The sequence below is a fragment of the Lithohypha guttulata genome (genome assembly GCF_036872675.1).
Source record: "Lithohypha guttulata strain CCFEE 5908 chromosome Unknown scaffold_1, whole genome shotgun sequence".
Classification (NCBI taxonomy): Eukaryota; Fungi; Ascomycota; class Eurotiomycetes; order Chaetothyriales; family Trichomeriaceae; genus Lithohypha; species Lithohypha guttulata.
The window spans coordinates 659,666-679,650 of NW_027042750.1; the positions used below are offsets into that span (position 1 = coordinate 659,666).

Below are 19,985 nucleotides of genomic sequence, written 5' to 3' on the forward strand. Positions count from 1 at the left end.
AAGAGAGAAGTGACGTACGATGGGCGAAGAGGCTGGCAGTCTTAATAAAGCAGATTTGCGGGCGTGCAGCGAGGCCGGCAGAACTCGCACGCGGTTGTGGAAGCCCCAAGAGGCGAATCGTCCCCACCAGGTGGGTCCCGCAGCTATGACGGAGCTCATCGACTGGATCAAGCCCAATCTCGCATTCCAACCTTCACACCAAGTGACTGCGATCGGAGATTGTTTAAAGTTATCCATGTTCGTCGTCTTCACTGGCGAACAAACGGTACTCATATGAGCTATTCGATGTGTTGGTGAATGTCAGAAGTAGCCTCAGGCACAAGTAGTGATCACTACCCTCCTTCTCATGCAAAACAGAGATGGAATCATGCAATCTACACAGTCGCTGACAAATGCGATTGCCATCGCCTTCGAGGGTAGCCCGGATGCTGGATTGGAGCAATACTTACTTGCTGTCGCAACCAATCGAAACGGGTTAAGAACCGGAATCCGAAGACTTATTCGAAGAGTTTTACCAGTATCATTGGTCTTTGCTGCTTTTTAGTTCACAGAGCCAATCAACAAGTACATAGCAGGACTCGAGAGCAAGTGAAGATGTCTGTTTGTCGCACCGGAATCACAAGCGGGAGGCTTCATGACGTTATCTCGACTACAATCTGCCATTTTGGCGATATCGTTTTGCATCCTTTTGTCGCATGGGAAACTATACAACGAGTAGTATCGTGTCACAATGGTGTCACCCCCAGATAGCGTCTATACATTGAAGCCGACATGACCATCGAATTTATGCCACTATGGACATGCAGTGCTGATACAAAAATGAGGAAACAGAAGATGCACTTTTTTTCGAAATTGAAAACCGTGACGCAATCACATCTGCAAAACGATTTAGCGTGAGCACTCAAGCGCTAAATAGAATCACTAGTACACGTCCAACTCCACCACACCTTTTGAACTCAGTACTTGATGCGATAACAATATCTTTCGGGTGCAGGTTGCTGGTGGAATCAATGCTCACATGTTACTTAACGGCTTTGTACTTCGACACTTCTGGACAGGCATATCACTACTCGTAATTGCGCTCGAGTGCAGCACAGAACAACTCAGTAGCATGCGCGGTACTGTGCTTTCCCCGGTGATATGTATGCACACAAGTCTCTCTGAATGCGCGTCTCTTCGCTGTAAGGTACTTGGAGCAGCACAGCCTGGACTCTTGCGATCGTGCAAGCTTCAGATATGTCACTTCGTGCATTGAAGCTACTCACCTCGTGCGGAAGACAAGTGATGATGTATAAAACGTCGCAACACATCTCCAGCCATTGACGTTGGCTGCGGGTTGAGAAGGTGGGAAACACCAGCATTGTAAAATGTTCTTGAACGCTATTTCAGTGATGCTCGCCTATCAGTAAAAGTGCACCAGCAATAGTCGTGGAGCGTTTGGGGACACTAAGTTGGTTCATTGAGGCTGCCAAAATTTTCGGACTTGTATAATTGACTGAAGCTGTAATAAATGCCTGGGTAACTCGTTATAGAGTCAAGCCTTGTAACATATATGACAAGTTTGCTTCGTGCAGCGCTAAGAAGTCGTCCAACACCTCGACACTGTGCGTCGAGTTTGTCGTATGAAACCATGAAGCAGCCTTTCCCATTTCCCAGTTAAGGTTACATTCTACTTACCGCTTGCCTGGCCCAGAACGCCTTGACAATGCTTGCTGTGACATGCTCGAAGATAGTGTACATCTATTTGTAGAAGCTGTGAAAGTTAGCAAACGGTACAGTGTAGTTCCAAGGATCTGGCAGGGACTGGTAGCGTAGGAGTCCAACATGGGGTACACTTACTCAAACTTGTCCTTTTCCTGTGCGCCCTTCACTTGAGCGGAATATGCTTCTTCCAAGTCGGCCTGGATGATGTTGTATCTGTTCTTTCGGACTGCTCTTAAACCGGCCTCCTGCATGATTGCGGCAATGATGGCTCCAGAAAGAGGATCGTTCCGAACAATCAATGAATCCAGGTCAACCTCTGGCGATAAAGACATCTTGCTTGCAATGGTGGAAAAGATCAATCGTCGTTCTCGGCGATCTCGCAGGTTGGGAAACTCGATCTTTCGATCAAGACGACCTGGACGTAACAAAGCAGGATCTAACGTGTCTGCTCGATTGGTCGCCATTATGACCTTGACGTTACTCGTTTGATCGAAGCCGTCCATCTGATTCAGTAGCTCCAGCAGGATACGTTGTACCTCCCTATCAGCACCGGTCTGAGCGTCAAAACGCTTGGTGGCGATGGCGTCGATCTCGTCAATAAAGATGATTGACGGTGAGTTCTCTCGAGCCATGCGAAAGACGTCTCTGACCATTCGAGGACCCTCGCCCAGGTATTTCTGTACGAACTCCGAGCCAACGACTCTGATAAATGAGGCGGTTGTGCTATTTGCAACAGCCTTGACCAACATAGTCTTTCCAGTACCTGGTGGACCATAGAGCAGTACACCGCGAGGAGGGTCTATGCCGATCTGTTTGTAGAGATCGAACTGTGTCAATGGTAATTCGACAGCCTCTCTTATCTCTTGTTTCTGCATGTCCAATCCACCAACGTCGGCATATGTGACATCCGGCTTTTCATCAGCCCCCAACATAGCAATAGACGAGTCTGCTTCTGGTGGCAGGATATCTACGAGAGAGTTCGAATGTCGGTGGAGGGCGACGGAGGACGAGGGTTTCAACTTTTCTCGATCGAGGGTAGATAGAATCCGAACCACATAGTTTGAGCCTGTCGACGACTGTACGATACCAGTGTTTTGGTCGATGGCTTCCATGAATTGTCCAATGACTAAAGGCACACTTTGTATTCGCTTGATTTCTTCCTGTGCTCTGACCAATTCCCGTTTTAGCGATCGCTGCTCGTCTTTGATGTACTCTTCCTGCAAATTGATGTACTCGAGATGTCGTTGTAATCGTTTCAAGGTTGCATATTCGTCGTTGTTGTCCCTGTCACCACCTTCGAGTGAGGCAATGTCTGGTATTGAGTCTGCTGCCACAACCTTCCTGTGAGGCGCAAGCGTATTGACTGGATTCTCGACTGCTGCGTCAGCCATGGTGCCTTAAATGTCGAAGGTTTACAATTGGGTCAAGACGTAGAGGTTGGTGTTTCCAATAAGTACGGAGAATGGCAAAGTGGTCGGTTGCAAGTAGTTGTCTGCGTCTGAACTATTGACGGTATGCACGAGGCCACCTCAGGCAATCAAGAACGCGACATTCCATGCAAGGCTGAATCTCCCCATAGAGCTAGGCCGTATTAGGCGTAGAATCGGAATTCGTGGCTGCTGCCAGGAGTCCTGGTTGTGTCGTTCCTGCCACTGCATCAAGCCAGCTTACCAAAACCGTGTTCTGAGCCTGTACTCTCTTGGTGTCTTCAGTCAGACTTGGGACAAATGAAAACCACATTGTACCATATAGCGAGTCTCGGACTACCCCTGTAGAGAAGGCCAGGACAAGCCTCCTACGCTCAAAGGTCCTTGGCCACTTTTACTATATTGCAATCTACAGCAAGGATTCTGCCTTCAACCTTCAAAGCAAAGAGTCCTTGTCATTGCCCAGGCACACCCGACTTAACCATGCTCTTTCGCGTGATCGATTCCAGAGAGTTCAGAAGCGAGTGGCGAGCTGATCAAGTGGACCTATCTCTGCATGAGCCACTAGTGTCACGGCGCTCTTCGCAGTTCAGAGCTGTAATTTCTTACCACAGCGGTGTGCCAAGTTGAAAGTGAGTCGAATCGATGGACCAGACAAGGACAGGCCAGATCAAAAAGGGCCATGAACACAAAGCTACCTCATAATATTCGGTAAATAACATTTGCATTCTACATGTCGAAGCAGGTAGGATGAGTACGACGTATCAATCATCCGTCAGACAGGGGTCCTCCAGCGAGAAACGGCGTTACCGTATGATACCGCACCCACGCTGTAGCATTTCGACCGCCAGATCTTCGAATGCTTTCAAACTCTCTATACGTGGCTTTCCATACTCTCCAAGCACTCCTGTCTTTTTGTCTGCTTGAATAAAGTCCTGCGTAAGTGCTGAGGTAGTAAGACAACGACTCTTGAGGTTCCTGCTTTCTAGCTGTAACAGTAACGCACGATGATTGGCGATTGGTCGTAAATAGCACGGGAAAAAGAGGAGATCTTTACCACTGCCTTTCCCCCTTACAACGGCTGCTGCCTGTCACCCTCTTCCTGCCAGCCAGACAACGCCGAATCTTACAGATTGCTTTTTGAACGAGACCTGGGCTCTTTTGTGAACCTACCCGAATCTCTCCACTTTTGCTTGTCCTGTCTACTTCATCCACCACATCCGTACGTTACTGTGCCACGTTCGTACCATCCTGGTCTGAGCTTGGGCATTTTTTACGGTACTACGTGTAGCATCGCTTGCATCGATATAGTTCCTGTCTAGGACTAATAACTATCCACATCTACGATTCAAGCCGGTAAGCAAGCTAGAAGACGAACCCTTACTGTATTTCGGTCACATATTCCGAGGCCCTAGTACACCTCGCAATCTGAACTGTGCTTGGTGGGGTCATCGTTTCTCATCTTGAAATGCTCACCAGGCACCGCACATGGCGGAGGGCCAGAGAACTCAAAACCCAGACCGAAACCCACCACTAGCGCCATCGCTGTCGTGCTTTTCGGCAAGCACAAGCATCTGGCGGCGCGTTCATTGCGTCGACTGCAGATTTCGTGTTTACCAATGTTTTGTGCTTGCTTGTATCGAGTTGAGAATTTGGGCTGATGATCTTGGGGCTAGACAGGTGGGCTTCCAACCTTGAGGCGCTGAAGGCCGGCGCGCTAAGCCGAAACAATCCAGGATCATTCTCATCAGTCCTCGCAAGTTGTCGAACACACTGCAATCATCGGTTCGCATATCGAAAACGCTCTGACACGTCCATCCCATCCGCTAAAACTTGTACACGCCTGGTAAGCATTCCTGCCTGATCCATTTCTTGGTCTTTTTGAACGCCCTTGTCCATCACATGCATCGTTCCTCCCCAATCACACCATCTCCTTGCAGCCGACGCGTCTCACCAAGCCGAACCATCGCAACACACATCGGCTGCTCCGCCCAAACTGTTACCGCGACCCTCTGAATCTACTTGTATACTCCTGCCTCGATCACTGCTACCATGTCGCCGATGGATGTTGATGACGACGGTGGTTTCGCGTGAGCGCATGCTAACCATGATGTCTGGCAGCAGTAGATGGATCACTATACCAGCGCGCCCAGCTGAATATGAACCATTGGTCCAACGACTCATATTCCACACTGAACGGTCATGCTACACTCAGCTCGATACCAAACTCTCCAATGTCCTTCCCTCAACCAGCCCAGACCATCAATCCGGCCCACTTCCAGAACCAATCCTTCCTCAATGGCGCTGCCCGAACCGCGTCGCCAGCCTTCCATCAGCAGTCTATGTATCAGACAAATCAGGTGATCCCTTCGAAGAGATCAAGAGAAGATAGCTTAGGGACATCTCCTCGACCATCGCACAATGGTCTGCCTGCGCCGGCTTCGCGTTCACACACTCCCGGAGGTCCCTTTCCCGGCTTCCATCCTCAATCAAATGGCGCGCCGTCCTTCACGAGTGCGCCCACGGCATTTCAACATCTTCAGACTGCTAATAACGCTACACCGTCCCCAACAATGCAACAGATAGGGTTCCCGCAAAATGCCACCGCGCAGAGGATGTCCACGGCATCACCGAGTCCTTTCTCGCCTCAACACAACATGTCAGGGGCTTCACCCGGCACTTCTGATCGTGCAAGTAGGGTCGCAACGCCTCACGACGTGCCTCCAAATTTCATGCAGAATCCAAGCTCACATCCTGGTCTTAATCCGCAACAATTTGGCCAGAATATGATGAGCCAGGTAGGCATGAATCAGATGAACCTTGGTCAGATTCCGCAGATGCAGGCATATCAACAACAATTGCAGAGACTGGCAGCACAAAATGTTACAAATGGCATGTCACCGGCCCACACAAATGGCTCTATGATGCAGCAGAACGGTACATCGCAGTCAAGGATGTCTAGCACGCCTCAAGACTTCTTCCGTGGCCTACAACAGTTCTCGGCGGCGAAAGGCAGACCCATTGACCTGAGGCCTCATATCTGCGGAAGGCAGATAGACGCTTTACGCGTGTATCAAATCATCATGAAAGGCGGTGGCTCGAGTCGAATCACCAAGCTAGGACAATGGCTACAGGTAGCGCAGTCGATGCAAATGTTTCCTCCACAACAGATCCAGCCAGCGGCGGTGGAACTTCAACAATACTGGCTCAGCAATGTTGGTGCATATGAACAAATGTGGATACAACAGAGACAACGCCAAGCCCAGATGCAGTCTCCGACGCGTGACGGACCGCCTCAGAATACTATGAACAACCATCAGAGAGCGCCCTCAGATCTGATGCCAAGGCAGCTTAATGGTCCTACTTCTCATACCAATGGTCTCGTGTCGATAAAGGATCCAAATGACTCTACCTCTGCACACCAACGCCAGAGTCTGTCGCGGCAACCTGAACAGTTGCAGCTCGATGAGGTACAGGACGACCTCCATTTAGAGCCGACACCGAAACGTCCTTCGCCTGCGGCTACCATAGAACCAGAACCAGAATCGACAATGCCTATGCGAAAGCCAATAGAGGATCCATTCGTGCCGGAAATTCTGCAACCAAGTCGGCATCACGGTCCTATTGACCTAGAAGAAACTTTCATGCTTGGTCAGGAACTAGTCCAGCTGAAGCCCACGGTACCATCGTTACGTGAACTGGGCGTTATAGACATTCACGCCCTAATTATGGCCATCAAGTCTGGGATACATGCCGAAACGAGAAACGCTCTGGACACACTAATTACTTTGTCTAGTGAACCCTCTCTACAAATACAATTGAAGGAATGCGACGACCTCATCGATACACTGGTCGACTGTGCTCAAGTAGAACTCGATTTCCTGAACGAGTATTCTACCGAAGTTTCCGAAGAAATCTCCTTGCAATCGTACGAAGAGCTCGTGCGATCATCGCACGTGGATACCAAAACTATACAGTCAATACCTGAATTCGGAAGTCTGGAATACGACCTCGATCGAGCAGTTGATCGTTTAATATGTGTAACAACCCTGATCCGGAATTTCTCCTTTTATGAGCCAAATTTTGTGGTACTAGGAGAGCCAACCGTGCTTCAACTTGCGACACGAGTCATACAATATATCGGAACCAAAGATATGCCCTTGCGCAGTCCACGCAATACCCTCGATTTCATGAAAGACATAATCATATACTTGAGCAATCTCTCGCAGTCTCTGGTGATACCAACGAAACAAGACGCGTTATGCCTGCTACACTTTCTGCTATCATTCGCGCCAAACCCGCCACCAGTATCATCGAATAACGAAAGAATCGCGTTTACTCCATATACACCAGCTATCCATAAATACCTTCCGCCAGCAGTTGATAGCATAGCCAAACTCCTGGCACGTGACGAGCCCAACCGGGTATATTTCAGGGCAATTTTTCATGCTGATGCTCGAGCGGCAGTACCTTACGAATTACTCACTCGCACGTTCGGCCTCGTAGTGGCACCAATACCGCATACCACAGCTCATCTACGGGCACAAGTCGAGGCTAGGAGGGCCTTCCTCCTTCAAGGTCTACTTGCAGCTGAAATTATTGCAAGTCTAGCTCCAGGTTCAGAGATTCCACTTGCACGATCCTGGCTACAATCTGAGGATTGCTGGGCAGGTAACGCGCTCAAAATGGCCAGTGCGCTGTCAGCCTTGTCGTCAAGTAATAGTCGACACCGAGACAATAGGAACTTGGCGCAGCAACGAGGCGGTATCGTCGTCGATGAGGATCCGATGGCGCATGGATCAATCGTTAACCGTGCGATGGCAACATTGAGGACACTTGCAAATAAGAGCCGGACCACGGATGAGGATGGCAACACAAGTGTGCGAGGCGTGCCTACCACTGCAATCATGAAAAGAGAAAACCTGCTTGGTGCAATGGTTCAGAAAGACATTGATCCGGCAATGCTGAGGTTGTTTTGTCAATATGCGGGAATTGAAGACTAGCGAGTATCAATGCCACATTACTGATATCAAAAATGAACAAGGCGGCTAAAGATGCGACGTCCTCAACGTACTATACAGGCACCACTTCCAAGACAGGGTGTGAGGACATCTAAGCCCAAAAACAACGTCCCTCTTTGAGCGTTAACAGCAACTACGATGATGATTCTTGTGATCAAGCTACTTTGGATGCAAGCGAATTCCTTTATTGGATAGCATTGTACATGCGTCTCTTTGAGAACGAGAAACCATCTCCAGAACGGAGCTACATATTATGTATTGAATATCCGTGCCTGTGTATATGTGCCACTACATCTATCTATAGACTTGACGCTTATGAAATGTATTGCGAAATGCAAGAAAAGATGTCGTTTTTGCTTTTGTGATTGGTCTCGCATCTGAAGGAAAATCCAATGTCTAAAGAACTTGTCTCGCTTATCCGCCTAGTCGTGTACGCCAGAAACAATCGCATTCGTAGCACTAGAAAGCCACCTTCACTTCTATGCACCAGCCTCAACACCATCAACATAATCTTTTAAACTCTTGTACCCAGGCAACCCAGCCTTCAGCGGATCCTCAACACAATCCGGCTTCGTAATACCATTACCAAAATGCTGCTCCGGTCTCTTGCCATCCAGCTTCTCAGCCTTGACGAGCACAGCAATAGCGCTGCCGACTCGGACAGTGAACTGTCTGTGCCCTACCGCTCGTAGAATTGCGTTGATCATGCCGCCGTGCGCGGTGATGCTGATGTAGTCCGTTTCTTCAGGCGGTATGGATGAGAGGATGTCGTCGAGGACGAGGGCGGCACGATGGGTGTGTGCTGTGTCTGTTTCGCGGTAAATGGGGTCCCAGAGCTCGTCTTGTTCTGTAAAGTTACTCTCGATTGTGTATTGAGGGAAAGTGTCTGCGATGACTGACCGGGGACTTCGTCGGTCGCAGGTATGTATCCCGTTTGTTTCTCGTAGGTATTCTTTGACCGTTGGCTTCCAGTCTTGAACAACACCGGTCTCAGCTAGGGGTCGGAATGTGATTTCTAACGTTTTGCAAGCGCGGTTCATTGGGCTTACAAACCAGGTATGTGGTAGAGGCATGCCTTGCTTGGAGAGTTGGAAGATCCAGAACTTGCTCTGTTCTTGCGCCTGCCGCTGGCCGAGCTTGGATAGATGTGCGTCTGACCAGGATATGGTTGAGGCTGGGTCAGGATCGCCGTCCAGTTCGGCCCAGTGACAGTCCCATGCTGCTGGGCCGTAGTATGACTCGGCGAGGTTGTGGTAGCCTTGACCGTGACGTGCAAGATATAGGATGTGGTAGGATGCATTTGCATCGGCTTGCGTATTTAACGTCTTGAGATGGTGGTCGAAGCGCTGCCAGTCTGTGGGCTTTCCGACATGGTGGTCACCGAAATGGAGGAGGGGGAGAGACGAATCGGATTCGTAGCTTTGAGATATGAGGCCGAAGTTTGTGGTTGTTGGGTCAAAGGTTGCAGGATCAGTGGAAGGAAGAGAAGGTAGGAAGTATGAGCCGGGAGCTGTGAAGGAGTAGTGCGTGTTCACGCGACTGGACGCAGTATATTTCTCCTCGGATACAGGAAGCTGACTCGGGTTCTGAGCAGTAGAGTTCATCTCATTCATCGTAATGAGGAGGGCAACGAGTATAGTGAGGTACAGCAGGATAGGTATGACAGTATGGGTATGCAGCCATGGCCACTTCTCCCTCTGCTCTAGCAGCATCTCACGGTATCATAAGATACCGTCACAATTACACTCATCGTAAAGTTTGAGTTGGTGAACAGATCAGTATAAGGAATTGTCCACGCGGATGTCGTGTGTACGCACAGACGATCTGTTTGTTTGAAAGATTGCAGCAGAGCTACTGCGTCATTGCCCGCATCATGCTCGGGCAGGAATTACTCTTAGTCAATACCTATACAAAGCATTCTATGGGTATCTATGTGGTACGGCCACATCAGTTGCGCATGCCATACCTTTCGACTAGAGCAAGGTCACTCCAAGACCTTACTCAGGGTCTGTATCTCAAAGTCCCTCACACTAGACCACAAGCCAGCAGGCGCGAGATCAGGCTCTCCTTCATCCACAAACCCTCTGCGCAGCCAGTATTGTGGATTGTCACTGTCCACCAATGCAGAAGACCAGAGCTTGATCTGCAAACTACCACGAGGATCCCCAGCAGCTTTCAATTCGTTGTGTCGACGAGTCAACTTATCTAACAACGCATCGAGACTTTGTACCATGAGACCCTGCCGGCGATAACGGGGATAATTGACGCAAGCGCAAGCAGATACTTCCCAGTCCCATGTCCCCGACTTGTGCTCCTGTTGAGCTAGCTCCTGCTGCGATAATCTTGCAAGGTCAATGTCGTTGACAGAGGATGCCCCGTTACCTTCGCGAGCCAACTGTCGAGCTTTGGCGAATAGCACTGTCTTCTTCCCACCCCAAGGCTTCAGGCTTGCGACGGCTACAACCTGCCCATATTTGCTAGGATAGTAAACGTTGGCCTTCTCTATCCTATGCACCATCTCTGGGACTTCATTCAAGTCATTGTCTGTACAAACAGCTATTGAACCACTTTCTCCCAACTCGTGCACAAGCTGATCCTCGCATGTTATACGTCTTTCTTTGTAGAGCGCTTGGTAGTGATATGAACCGTCGAGCTCCGGATGACCATGTATGCTGTATGCATCATTGATCAAATCATTGATGTTGTGCAGAAGGGTCTTGTTGGCTGGATCAAGCAGCTGGTGAGGCTGCAAGACCTGGATGTTGAGTTTCATCCAGGACTTCGAGCTGATCGCAAGGTGGTGCAGCGAAGGCTGCGGGAAACCACTTTCTGAACGATGGTATTATACCCGTTGCTAGCTTTCAGCTTCGTCGAGAAATTTGTAAGTACGCATTTTGTAGGTGAATCATGATTCGTTGAACGATGTATCGATCGGAGAAGGCCGTTCCCAAAGTTACAAGGGAGCTCTGCCGAAAGTTGGTTGGTGACAGGAGATGGTCATGGTGGTGTACAGTGTTACAGATCACCAGGTGGAAACGGTTTTCGGCCATATATAATTGCACTGTCCTCGATGTCAGCAGGTCGAAGTAAGATTCGAGAGTAGACTTACGTGTGCCAGTAGTAGCATCCTTTCTTTCGTGTAAATTCGCGACTCGCCTCTTCAATTATCTTCTTCGTTTCCTCAAGCGACATTCCAAGACCTCTACTGAATGGCAATAGCGTCAAGCTCTCCATACCTTCCAGCATAGCAACTAGTTGATACGATCCAGCTCTTTTCAAGACTGGATCTGCTGGCCAAGTGCCGATTGGTGTCTTGAAAGGCTGGTAAACCACGTCCACGAAACCAACCTCGCGCATCAGTGCTGCGACCGCCTCAAAGTCGATGTCTACACTGCTCCCCAAGTTGCGTACACCTTGATTCAAGAGAGTTGTCCACTTCTGAATTGGATTTTCTGGAGTAATCTGGATATGATCACTACGAATGATAGCTGTAGCTTCCAGACATTCGAAGTAGCCATCAGGTGCACAATGCTTAAAGGCTTGCTCGAAATATTTTCGATAGTCCTTGATCGCACCAACAAGCATCAATTTGGAGTAGATGAGATCGAAGTGATTCTCAGGCCACGTCCAATCATCCTCAACGTCGTCGATTTCGAACTTTACATTAGATGGCGCCCAATCTGGTTGAATCGGGCTCAAGTCGATGCCGTGGATTGAGGCCTCAGGATATTCTTCTCCCATTGCAATAGCCCAGACACCCGTGCCGGTGCCACAATCTAGAACACGTACTGGGGATTGGAGTGGTGCGTGAAAGAGTTTTGAACCGGATGCCAAAAACATGCAATGGTGTTGTAGGTCCATGCGAAATTGCTCAGGCTCATCGTTCGGCATAAAGTAGTCGTTCTCACCTTGCTTGTACGCATGATAACGGCGTCCATGTTCATATCTGTAATCGTAGATAGACGAGTGCACGGATTCTGTGATAACGGACACATTCTCAAAGTTGCTAGCGTATCCTGAGTCTTCCGTTTCATACTATAGGTAAGTATTAGTCCTGCAATCGTTGGTCCTGAAAGGACTCGCTCACTCCGTCAGCTATCGGCGCCAGACCTGCCATCGTATCGGGTGAGTGTCAGATGTCGGCGCTGTTAATGAATGAGATGTCCAAAATGCGGCGAGTTCCAAATATTAGCAGCTTGTATAAACACGAACAGCTGATATGTTGTGAAGGATGCAAGCCACACTACGAAAGTACGTACTTTCAAGCACTGCAATATATACGGCATTTCACGTCCTGCCGGCGGAAAGCAGCAAGCTAGCAAAGCTGTTGGATTGATAAGAGGATCTAGAAGGTTTCGCCCGCCTGCATGGCATGCACGTGCCACGTGGCAGTGGGCAGTAGCGAATGGACTAGTCGAAGCCATCACCAAAAGCATCGAATCAGAACTGCAGACTTTCATCGTCACAGCGAATTGAACACGGCACGGTATACAAATAGCCATCGCTAGCAGGGTCCAACTATGCAACCTGCTCGAAAAACTTTCGGAATACTACTGTAACTCGCGCACGCTCCCATCGAAAATGCATCCGCTCTGGTACATTTACTAGACGCCGATATCCCAGTGCACTCAGATGCTTCCTTTTAACGGAGCGTGCTTGTGGTCTTCAGATTGTAAGCGAGGGTCTCAACCCTACACACGACTAATTGTACCCTGGCTTTTCCACCAATGTATACACTTCCAATGTTTACTACCCTGGAGTGCAAGTATATCGCTCATTATTCATCAGGCTGTGATTGTAATCCGGGCGACAGACGCTGAGAGTGAAGACATACAAATGGTTACGGCTGAACTTGATTCTGCATGAGGACGAACATGGTCGCGTTACGAACAAAAGTGCTATACGGTGAATCTTGCACGTGATGTTAGGACTCTTTCTACAATAGTAACGCGAGCGCCGCGTGCCTGTTTGTTTCGCATTCTTGCCTGAAACAACAACTTACTGCCAGCAAGACACTTGATCATCAATCTTTATTAATGACCATCATCATGTCAAGTGCCTCTCACCGTATGTACATGTGCAGTCATCATCACATTCAGAACCTGCTATTGCATGTGACCAAATAACAGTCCCTTCAAGCTCGATATTCAATAAGACATGCCAAAGGCGAAGCAGAAGTGGGTGCCTGCCCGCAGCGTTGATCCCAATTTCATTATTCCTTCCAAAACGAGCAAAGCTCTAGTCATCAAAGATGGCTTGGGCAATGCTCAACGTTATCCGCTTGCATTTTCAGATAATATACGTGGTGACCTGCTTCCAAAGTCTGTCAACACTCATATATTGAGCAAAGGTACTACAAAACAAGCTGAACAGCCCAATACGATTGATAACAACCATCTTCTTGGATTCGTGAACCCTAATCTCGAAATTTCTGGTACCTTCCCAACATTGACCGAGGCCAAAGGCATCCAGAATGCCTCCCAGTCAACCGTGGCAATCTCTGGTGTCAAGCCCGTGCCCGAAAGCATTCAGATGCTTTCCAATGGACAAGAAGCAGAATCTTTGAAAGACCTAATGCGAAACACTGCTAGTGTCACTATTAATGATGAACCGAGTGCTAAACCGATCCCACCACCAGGCCATAGATCACGTCTGGATATCTATGCTCACAAGTATGTACCCTACTGGCTGAAGGTAAGGTGACAGTTCTCTACCCACGTTGCAGTCATCTAATCTCGTGTACAGGCTATCAACGAGTCATTCGCCACTACTGTACATGCGCCTCAAATCAGACGTATAGACTTCGATATCTATCATAGTTCATTCGCTGGAACACGATTCCAGCGACACCTTCCAGCAGTAGAGCTCCCACCGCCATCAAGTATCCTCGGCTTGCAAGTCAATGCCATCTCGATAGAGACTTACGGGACGTATTGGCATGAACGCCTAACCAATGAAGCATCTGCACAAGCTGCACAAAATGATACCTTCGCCTTGTTCAATATTGATCTAGTGCTAGTAAATGCAGCGGACAACTTGTATCGATTTAAAATGCCTGGACTTCGAGAAGGTGCGCCCAGGATCGACTTGGGTGATATCCTCTGGATTCGTCCCTTCATTCTACCTCGGATGGCTACTATCGCTCAAGAAGCTCAGCTCTGGAGTCAGGAACGCAACGGTATCGCACCTGCATTTATCGGCATCGAGCATCATGCCGTCGTCTGGTCGCTAATCCGCAGAGACGAGTTTGTGCTTGTACGAATAGGGAAAGAACTTCCTCGAGGCACCAAATGCAACATTGTTATTCCGCTTCAAATTCACAAAAATGCTCCAGCTTGGCGTGCAGTCCAGCAGATTGGTTTCCACATTGTCGACGAGAATCAGCCATGGACATCGTCAATGCTGTTTCCGACTTTCGGCGTGCAACAAAAGACCCTAGCAAAGGGAGCATTCGATCTTGACTGGTATGATGAGCAACTCAACTTCGAGCAACAGAGAGCAGTACAGGCTGTAGTCGATGCTAAATATGGTATTCTGCCTTACCTGATCTCGGGTCCGCCAGGAACGGGAAAAACCAAGACAATGGTGGAGATTGCACTACAACTTATCTCAGCCTCGAATAAAATCAAGCCCCACCTGCTCGTATGTGCACCGTCCGATGCTGCAGCAGATACACTCCTGGTACGTCTTTCGGCTCAACTATCTCAAGCACAGCTCTTTCGACTGAACAATTGGACGCGGCTCACCTCCGAGGTTCCTGGAGAGGTCAGACCGTACTGCTGTCTTGATGAAAATCAGCTTCATGCATTACCGGACTTTGAGACTATGATGTCGTTCGAGGTCGTGGTCACGACATGCAGAGATGCTAACATGCTTATCACGGCGGGACTCACCAACAAAGACCTGGCACATCTTGTGACTCGCACCGTGCTTGCCATCTGCCCCGATGCAATTGATACATCGAAGCTGTTGCACTGGACCGCTTTGATAATCGACGAGGCAGCACAAGCAACTGAGCCAGAAGTTCTCATTCCAGTTGCTGTTGTGGCACCTCTACATACCGATTCGAAGTCGAGTAACTCGTCCTTCTCGCCACAAATAGTCATGGCTGGTGACGAGCACCAGCTTGGACCACGATTGACCAGCACAGCACTTGCGGAGTCAGCGGGCAAGTACGACACAGCTGGCCTCGAGATATCCTTATTTCAACGAATTTTTGCTCGGCCACTCTATGCTGATCATCCATTGTCTCGGTCATACGGCCTGCGTCCCTTGACAAGAAATATGCTACCCATGATCCGTCCACCGTTCGCTAATCTTATCAGGAACTATCGATCACATCCCGCTATACTTACTACCTCATCTGCGCTTTTCTACTCGGATACTCTGATTCCAGAGCGTCCCGAAACCTCTCCAATCATGCTATCCTGGCCTCGTTGGCCCAAGAAATCCAAGAATGTCTGGCCAGTCATGTTCTACAGCCACTCAGGACCCGACAATGTCGAGTCAATCCTCGAAGGCGATGGCACTGGTTCAGGAAGTTTACTAAACCACTCCGAAGCCCGTATTACAGTCGAATTGGTCTTAGACCTCCTTGACCACATAAATAATAAAGACACACCCACCAATCGAGGCGACTACTTGAAGGCCGAGGACATCATCGTCCTCTCACCTTTCCGTGCACAAGTCAACCTTCTCCGTCAAATGTTCCGATCAAGTGGCTACTACGATATCCGTATCGGTCCACTCGAAGCTTTCCAAGGCCTCGAAAGTCGAGTTGTCGTCGTATGCACGACCCGCACACGTCTCGGTCAACATCCACATCCTCCAGCTAAGTTCGTGAATGAAGACAAATCACGCAATTTGGGCATGATAGATGAGCCGAAGCGGTTTAACGTGGCTATGACGAGAGCACAGGAGGCACTGATCGTGATCGGAAATGCCGAGGTCCTAAGTGTCACGCGTGACAGGTGCTGGCTTAGCTTCTTACGGTTCTGTACCAGGAACAACCTCTGTGCAGGTGGGAAAGCGGAGTGGTTCGGAAAGAATACTAGCAGAGAGAGGGTTGATACGAGTATGGGCAGATTGGAGAGAGCCATGAGATATGCAGAGAGTCTGCAGGGGGAAACGAATGGGGAAAGGCATGACGTGCACAGCCTCGCAGACACTGACACCCTGGACGACAACATACAGCCAGACTCCTTCAAGTTCAAACTTCAAGGCACAATGATAGATCTAGACCAACAGATGTGGGAGATGCAGATTGGAGAAGAGGACGAAGAGATAATTCGACAGGAAGAAGAGGCCGACGACGATCGGTATGTGTTCAATGGGCACTTCGATGGCCCTGACCTAGATGGTGACGACAGCGAAGAAGGAACTCGGTCAGGAACACATGTCGAGTGATTTGAAGTGTTTGACCCACGAGTTTCATAGACTGGAAGGTTTATATGTTGGCGCTTATATATCAAGACCGGAAGCGCACTGATCATGCGTGGCAGGATCTTTGATCGAGTTGTTAGGTTTGGAGCTGGGTATAGAAATCATGTTTTATTGGACGATATCCCACAGTACCGCAACCTGATAGACTGAACTTTGATCAAGGTAGAGCTCATCATCGTTGTCACGTGTCAGCTCCAAGTTCCATCCCATCGCTCCACCACCTTTTATCACAATCTTATTGCCTGGCTGAAGCTGTCCTAACCTCGATGCTGAGTCTGGGTCTAGATGAGACGAAGGTCCAGAAGTGCTGTTGATCAGCATCCTCAGCCCTGGTTTATCTGGACTGCCACTGCTTACACTTCCAGCTGGGATAGTGCTGACAAGCGCGAAATCACTTTCAGGACTTTGCAGTAATACTTCGGTAACGATTTCCTGCTCCGCGACGTTATGTTGATGGCCCGTTTCCAGGTCATGGCGTGCAGACTTAGGGAGTGGTTTGTAAGGACTTCCGATTGCTTGAGCAGCAACATCTAGCACCCATCCTCTTACTGTTTCTGCATGTCCACCGTGGATGTAGTCCGTGCCACCGCGTCTTCTGGAGGGCGAGAATGCGTCCGGTAATGTATAGTCTATCGATGGATGTGGACCACGAACATGCGGTCGGGGTGACGCTGTAGAGGATAGAAGACGAGACTGAAACGATGGAAGTGGTAGATCGTGTGTTCCTGATTGATGCAGTTGAGCAGATGCGGCATCGAATCGGCTTGGAGGAGCTCTGGAAGGATAGAAGCGAGATGAGCGGTGTTTGGGTGTTTCGAAGTCTTTCACAGGAGAAATATCAGAGGAGGTCGGTGAACTTGGCACTTCGAAATCGATATCGTGTTCTGGCGTCTGAACTGTTTGATCTGGTTCGTCGAGCTCATTAGGTAGACCTTGATCATCTGCCGCAAGAGGTGTTCCTGACGACGAGTTTATGAGATCTGTGTCAGTCTCGTCGAAAGCCCTATTCACATGGGATGTCTTACGACGTTTCGCGGTTGTTCGCAATGCCGCGTCATCAGATAATGCAGAAAAATTTTTATTACGACCTTGTCTTGACCCCTCGACATGCAAGTGATCATCTTCATCACTGCTAGGATGAATGATGTCTCCCGCCTTCCTATGCTGTGACGTTTGAGTCCATTGACTCCGGGGAGCTAGATCGTGGCTCAAGTCAATGTCTGCATCCTCAAGATCCTCAGCCTCGATCTCATCCTCTGCGGCACTACGAGCAGCGTTGGAGAACGGTGTCCGTGGAAAAGGCGAACTGGATGGTTGGGATGGACGAACGAAACGATTTGACGGATTTGGCGGTACGGATGAGCTCGGTGTGCTGCTTGGAGGTGGTACAAATCTTCTGGGTCCTGGTGTCTGACATCACGAGTTAGTGGCAGTAAGCTTACCATGGCTCACAGCCAGGTCGCAAAGCATTACATGAAGAGGCATGTCGGTCGTGATTAGATCAGCATGCAAAGGAAGCAAGCACGATCGCAATACGGCTTCGATGGACTTTCTCTATCCTCGTGAAGCGAAAAGGATAGCCTGCATGGCCGTGTCGCTTCCCAAAATTCTATAGTGAGGTCAAAGACGATCTATTCTATGACCATAATTAATCTTCTGAACGAACGGAGTGAAGATCGCAATGAAGACGTAATGGTCACATTTCGTGTTACATTCGTGACTGCATGATATGTCCCAATCCCTGCCGTACAAATCTCGCTTCACTACGATACGCTGTGCCATAAATAGACGACTTCGGCTAATGGAATGACAGTACCACGAGTACATTCATCAATTTACATCGTGCTGTTATCTCTCTGGTAAGATGCAAGGTACCTTCCGGCAATAGAGGTAGATTTTTAAAAGTAAATAGAAGATAGACAGCTGTACAACAACCAAGGACGTACATGAGTCACCAGGCGTAGGCTGCATATCACTTCTCGACCCATCAGACTCGCTCTTCTGCAACTGTAAGCTCTGACAATGGGTCGAACGAAGCCATCGCTCGGTGTTCCGCCAGCAGCTTACCGCAAAGACGCACGAGCAAAAAGAGCGAGACAGACGTCCAACAAGGACATACCAGCACTATTACAGGCCTATCCTCGAGCAAAAAAAGGCGTTGAATCTTCAGAACTCATCGTGAATCCACCTCCGGTTGATAGTACTAACCAGAAGGTATCACTCAAGCACGAGAACGACGCACAAGCAGATCCAAGCACGATAGACGGTTCCGAAGCTCCTACCACACCTGCCGTGAAGGTAAATGTATGTGTCGCAGACACTTTCCAAGCAGCAGCAGACTTCGCTCAAGCCAGCCAATCTCCAAGCTTGAAGAGAGGCAAGCTTGCCGTTCTGAACATGGCCTCACCCCTACGAGCAGGCGGCGGCTTCCTCAACGGCGCAACTGCCCAAGAAGAAACTCTATGCATGCGAAGCACCCTATATCCCTCGCTGCGAGATGAGTTTTACCGTCTGCCCGAGGTAGGCGGCATATGGACCCCCGACGTCCTCGTCTTTCGTTCTCACCATGAAGGTGCGCCGGACCTACCGAAGAACGATCGATTCTTCGTGAACGTGATATCCTCCGCTATGCTGCGCTTTCCGGACCTCGAAGAGGACGATGAAGGTGAGAAGTGCTATGCAGAGCCAGAGGATCGTAAAATTGCCGAGCAGAAGATTAGAGCAGTCATGAGGATTGCGAAAAGCAAGGGCGCGAAGAGGCTCGTGTTGTCAGCGTGGGGATGTGGAGCTTTCAAGAACCCTGTTGGTGAGACTGCGAGGATCTGGAAGAAAGTGCTTCTTGGTGGGAAATCTTCAGGCAAGGCGTCGGCCGTTGAGGAATGGGGTGACATGGATATTGTATTCGCCATCAAAGAGCGAGCCATGGCTGATACTTTCGCACGTAATTTTGGCGTAGACCTGGTTGTGCCAATGGATGATGGTCCTGACGGCGATCAAGCTGGCAAGAGTGGTGATCATGACGAAGACGGTGCAACTGAGCTGCAGGCTAAAATCGGTGAGTTGGAGGCTCAGATAGCCTCTGCTCGGGATCCAGGCTTGAAGAATCGTTTGACAACGATCGTGACCAAGCTAAGAAACGACGAAGATGGTCGGTAAGAAAGTCGGAATAGCTGGAAAGTAAACGTCAATCATTCATCCATCAGAAGATGCTAAAAGTATGTCCAAGAATTCTGAGCGAGCTTTGTCGCCATCACATCGCGCCTTCGACTTCCAAGATCGGCCTGCTGGTAATTGAGACGTCATCAAACAGCACGTCCCGAAGAGCTGTAGTGCTCGCCGAGCAATCAACCTGCAACACAAGTTCGCCTGTCGCGCTGTCTGTAAGAAAGGT

At 49.3% G+C, this 19,985-nt stretch overlaps 8 protein-coding genes across 8 annotated transcripts; 3 read left to right on the forward strand and 5 right to left on the reverse strand.

Annotated features, from left to right (window-relative positions):
- Nucleotides 1-1,740: 1,740 nt before the first annotated feature.
- On the reverse strand, nt 1,741-3,095 carry RPT3 (26S proteasome regulatory subunit 6B; the record flags this gene model as incomplete). Its single annotated transcript, XM_064894630.1, has 2 exons — nt 1,741-1,753; nt 1,840-3,095. 2 exons carry the CDS (start codon nt 3,093-3,095, stop codon nt 1,741-1,743), a joined length of 1,269 nt encoding a protein of 422 aa, XP_064757317.1.
- Nucleotides 3,096-5,290: 2,195 nt separating this feature from the next.
- LTR64_000246 (uncharacterized protein) lies at nt 5,291-8,134 on the forward strand (the record flags this gene model as incomplete). Its single annotated transcript, XM_064894631.1, has 1 exon — nt 5,291-8,134. One exon carries the CDS (start codon nt 5,291-5,293, stop codon nt 8,132-8,134), a length of 2,844 nt encoding a protein of 947 aa, XP_064757318.1.
- A 497-nt stretch (nt 8,135-8,631) lies between these two features.
- Nucleotides 8,632-9,765, reverse strand: PMU1 (putative phosphoglycerate mutase pmu1; the record flags this gene model as incomplete). The annotated part of the gene is made up of 1 exon (XM_064894632.1): nt 8,632-9,765. One exon carries the CDS (start codon nt 9,763-9,765, stop codon nt 8,632-8,634), a length of 1,134 nt encoding a protein of 377 aa, XP_064757319.1.
- A 371-nt stretch (nt 9,766-10,136) lies between these two features.
- Nucleotides 10,137-10,925, reverse strand: LTR64_000248 (uncharacterized protein; the record flags this gene model as incomplete). The annotated part of the gene is made up of 1 exon (XM_064894633.1): nt 10,137-10,925. The coding sequence occupies one exon, from the start codon at nt 10,923-10,925 to the stop codon at nt 10,137-10,139; it is 789 nt and encodes a 262-aa protein (XP_064757320.1).
- A 332-nt stretch (nt 10,926-11,257) lies between these two features.
- Nucleotides 11,258-12,269, reverse strand: LTR64_000249 (uncharacterized protein; the record flags this gene model as incomplete). Its single annotated transcript, XM_064894634.1, has 2 exons — nt 11,258-12,187; nt 12,240-12,269. 2 exons carry the CDS (start codon nt 12,267-12,269, stop codon nt 11,258-11,260), a joined length of 960 nt encoding a protein of 319 aa, XP_064757321.1.
- A 1,040-nt stretch (nt 12,270-13,309) lies between these two features.
- On the forward strand, nt 13,310-16,558 carry LTR64_000250 (uncharacterized protein; the record flags this gene model as incomplete). Its single annotated transcript, XM_064894635.1, has 2 exons — nt 13,310-13,846; nt 13,898-16,558. 2 exons carry the CDS (start codon nt 13,310-13,312, stop codon nt 16,556-16,558), a joined length of 3,198 nt encoding a protein of 1,065 aa, XP_064757322.1.
- A 144-nt stretch (nt 16,559-16,702) lies between these two features.
- On the reverse strand, nt 16,703-18,039 carry LTR64_000251 (uncharacterized protein; the record flags this gene model as incomplete). Its single annotated transcript, XM_064894636.1, has 2 exons — nt 16,703-18,004; nt 18,037-18,039. 2 exons carry the CDS (start codon nt 18,037-18,039, stop codon nt 16,703-16,705), a joined length of 1,305 nt encoding a protein of 434 aa, XP_064757323.1.
- Nucleotides 18,040-18,616: 577 nt separating this feature from the next.
- Nucleotides 18,617-19,750, forward strand: LTR64_000252 (uncharacterized protein; the record flags this gene model as incomplete). The annotated part of the gene is made up of 1 exon (XM_064894637.1): nt 18,617-19,750. One exon carries the CDS (start codon nt 18,617-18,619, stop codon nt 19,748-19,750), a length of 1,134 nt encoding a protein of 377 aa, XP_064757324.1.
- Between the last annotated feature and the right edge of the window lie 235 nt (nt 19,751-19,985).